A 4,044-nucleotide genomic window follows, 5' to 3' on the forward strand; every position below is an offset into this window, starting at 1 on the left:
AAAAAAAAAAAAAAAAGAAAAGTATATCGTGGGCTAGAAATTTTATTTATTTATTTATTTATTTATTTATTGAGACAGAGTCTCACTATGTCACCCTTGGTAGAGTGCTGTAGCGTCATAGCTCACTGCAACCTCAAACTCCTGGGCTTAAGAGATTCTCCTGCCACAGCCTCCCAAATACCCGGAACTACAGGCACCTACCACAATGCCCAGCTAGTCCAGCTACTTTTGTAGTTGTTGATGCAGTTGTCATTGCTGTTCAGCTGGCCCAGGCTGGCTTTGAACCCACCAGCCTTGGTGTATGTGGCCAGCACCCTATCAACTGAGCCACAGATGCTGCCCCATGCCCAGAAATTTTAAATATACTGTTCAGCTATTGTTTTTACTAGTTGATGAATTATTTTCATTGCAAAGGCCAAAAAGGCCCCTTGCAAATTCTATAATAGTTATATAAGCTTATACGAATTAATGGCTTTGGTTAGAAACCATTCTGTTAACAATTTTTCCCCAACAAAAATAAAACAAAAAGCACTTACTAGAAGTCATTCCTGATTGTGGCTGTCCCATGTTAGGCCCTGTATTCATGGAAACTGGTACCATGCCTGTAGCATTAGGTAGCATATTCTGTTTCTGTAGTCTAGTCCTTCGTTTTTCTTCCAGTTCTTTCTGGATCTTGTAGATCTTCTCAGCTAGAAGGTGGTAGTATTCCGCCTTTTTGAATATTTGAAGTAAAATAAGAGAGATGAATAAAAAAGAGGCACTGCCAGTGCGTAACAGTAAAAATGAACTAAGAACAGATTAAGTTCCATTTAATATGCTACATTCTGAAGTAGTGCCAATTTATAAAGGACAATTCAGATGATGCAGAGAAATTGAAATATTATTTGAGATGAAAATTATCAAGTAGATGCTTCATATCTAGTGAAAATAGCACATAATAGCAGATAAACCACTGAAAGGACAAAGCCAACAAAGTGCCACACAAGTGCATTGTATGAAGAAGAAAAACAAAATTCTTGATGACACACACTTAAAAAGATTGCCTTGTTATCTTGACTGTGCTCAGCCAGTAGTACTAAGATAGGACAGCTAAAGGTTGTACCCTCCTCTGAAGCACAGTACTGCTTGTATATGTTACACAAGAGAACTACTAAATAACCACAATAGTTCTATCAATCAATCGAAAATAGGAAAGAAATGACGGATGCTTACTCGATTATTTGCAGATTCATACATGTCCCCTTCAACTTTCCGAGCATATGCAACCAGGTTTTCCATTCGTCTATCTTTTAAAGCAGCAGGATCCGGAGTAGGAAATATGGCTTGAACACTAGAAACAGAAAATTCTACCTCTGTAATACCATGCCAGCTTTCCTTTCAATGTTACAAAAATATACAAAACCTTAGAATTTTTCCAGATTGTTAGTATTTTCCATGCTACAGATACATACAGGAAAAGAAAAAAGAGTTAAGAGGGTGATAGATGCTTCAAATCTAATACCTACTAAAATGAAATTTTTTGTGATAAAGGGTTTTCATGATAAAAATGTAGGTGTGTCTCCATAACAATACTCTATCGTGCCTGTCACTCTCTGTGTAGAGCAAAACATTTTCTGTGCTACATTAAAAACACTGACTTTTGTCATAGTATAAGGAACAAAAGCCTTCAGACCTGTCTACTCTCCTATTTATGCAGCTTATGAAAATAAGACCTAAGGGCTCAGCGCCCATACCTTAGTGTTTAGGGCACTAGTCACATGCACTAGGGCTGGTGGGTACGAACCTGGCCAGGACCTGCTAGAAGACATCATCACCAAAAAAATAGTCAGGCATTGTGGCAGGTGCCTGGAGTCCCAGCTACTTGGGAGGCTGAAGTAAGAGAACTGCTTAAACCCAAGAGTTGGAGATTGCTGTGAGGTGTGATGCCATAGCACTCTACTGAGTAAGACACACTGAGACTCTGTCTCAAAAAAAAAAAACATAAAAGGAAAGAAAATAAGGCTTAACAACCACCGCAAAATTGGAGAAGTTTGGAAACTTAAAATGGAGGGAACAGAAAAGTTTTAAACATTAAATACTGGCTGAACATGATGGGTCCTGCCTGTAGTCCCCCCAGCTATTTGAGAGGCTGAGGCAGGAGGGTCGCTTAAAGCTATGAGTCTGAGGATACCGTGAGCTATGATGTCATGGTAATCTAGTCTGGGAAACAGAGTGAAGACTCTCTATCTCCAAGAAATAAAAAGTTCTTCCTTCCTTCTTTCTTTTTTTAATACAGAGACAGAGTCTCACTTTCCTGTCCTTGGTAGAGTACTGTATCATCACAGCTCACAGAAACCTCCAGCTCTGGGGCTCAGGCAATTCTCTTGCCTCAGCCTCTCGAGTAGCTGTGACTACAGGAGCCAGCCACAACGCCCAGCTGGTTTTTGTTGTTGTTATTGCAGTTTGGCTGGGGCTAGGTTTGAACCCATCACCTTTGGTATATGGGGCCAGTGCCCTACTCACTGAGCCACAGGCACCACCCAATAAAAGTTTTTTACACTATTACAATTCCCTTTAAAATATTTGCCACTAGTATTTAAGATCAACAAGAAATGAAACCATGTGATGTGGGCCAGTAACAAACATTTGGTTCAGAATAAACCTCCTTAAATTATTTTACAGAGTTTGGGTTCATCCATTGATACTTGTATGTTTTGTTTGCCACAGAACCCTTGGGAGTGAACAACAGTAATAAACTGCATGTAAGCATACAACAAATATTTGTGGACCACTGAAAGGCAACAAAAAAGTCACTCCAAGAGGTTTTTAGTGTGACTACACTCTACAAATTACTGAAAACCAACAAGAAAAAAAATCACTACAAAAAAAAATTTTCAACAATTGGATTTTTTTTTTTTTTTTGAGACAGAGCCTCAAGCTGTCGTCATGGGGAGAGTGCTGTAGCATCACAGCTCACAGCAACCTCCAACTCTTGGACTTAAGCGATTCCCTTGCCTCAGCCTCCCAAGTAGCTGAACTATAGGCACCCACCACAAGGCCGGGCTATTTTTTGGTTGTAGTTGTCATTTTTGTTTGGCAGGCCTGGGCTGGTTTTGAACCTGCCAGTTTTGGTCTATGTGGCTGGCGCCTTAGCCGCTTTAGCTACAGGCGCTGAGTCAATTGACTTTTTTAAAATTAATTAATTTTTGGGTAGAGACTGAGTCTCACTTTATTGCCCTTGGTAGAGTCATGTGCCATCACACTGCTCACAGCAACCTCCAGTTCCTGGGCTTAGGCGATTCTCTTGTCTCAGCCTCCTGAGTAGCCGGGACTACAGGAGCCTGCCATAACACCTGGCTATTTTTTTGTTGTTGCAGGTTGGCCAGGGATGGGTTTGAACCTGCTACACTCAGTATATGGGGCCAGCACCCTACCCACTGAGCCACAGGTGCTGCCTTCAACAATTTAGCCACTGGTATTTTTTATCAGGTCCCTGTATGTTTAGTTAGTTGTATGGTACTTGATCAAACCAGATTCAGAAGATACAAATGGAATTTTGTTTTTTCCTTTTTTGATATGGGACCTCACTACTACTCTCAAGTGATTTTCCTGCCTAAGCCTCCCAAAGAGCTAGGATTACAGGTGTCAGCCACCTTCCCTGGCCTATATACAAAGAGTTAGGATATTTGAATTAGTAGAAAACTCACAAGCATATAATACACTTTTAATGTCATGTTAGATAATTAATTTGAAATAATGTATTGTTTCTGTCAATTACATGAAAGTTCCTAAAATAACAAAGTAACAATTTAGTTATTCCTTATTACTTCATTTCATTAACAGTCACATACCAATGGAATGGGGGAAGGGTTAGGGACCCTTTGTTTTTTTACATGTCCCTGACCCCTGCCATCAGTATTCGACTGTTTTTGTTTTTTGTTTTTTTTTTAAAGAGACAGAGCCTCAAGCTTTCCCCCTGGGTAGAGTGCTGTGGCATCACAGCTCACAGCAACCTCCAACTCCTGGGCTCAAGCGAGTCTCCTGCCTAAGCCTCCCAAGTAGCTG

General features: G+C 40.3%; 1 protein-coding gene across 3 annotated transcripts in view; it reads right to left on the bottom strand.

Annotated features, from left to right (window-relative positions):
• The window catches only part of EP300 (E1A binding protein p300), a 106,089-nt gene that overhangs the window by 46,870 nt on the left and 55,175 nt on the right, over positions 1-4,044 (bottom strand). For all 3 annotated transcript variants that reach the window (XM_023509283.1, XM_023509282.1, XM_003783168.3), the window contains 2 exons: positions 1,213-1,330; positions 537-711 (listed from right to left, as the gene is read on the bottom strand). In XM_023509283.1, coding sequence (XP_023365051.1) covers positions 537-711; positions 1,213-1,330 — 293 coding nt within the window. The remainder of the gene's footprint in view (positions 1-536; positions 712-1,212; positions 1,331-4,044) is intronic.

Source organism: Otolemur garnettii, unplaced genomic scaffold, assembly GCF_000181295.1.
Source record: "Otolemur garnettii isolate 467f Iridium unplaced genomic scaffold, OtoGar3 scaffold00007, whole genome shotgun sequence".
NCBI lineage: Eukaryota > Metazoa > Chordata > Mammalia > Primates > Galagidae > Otolemur > Otolemur garnettii.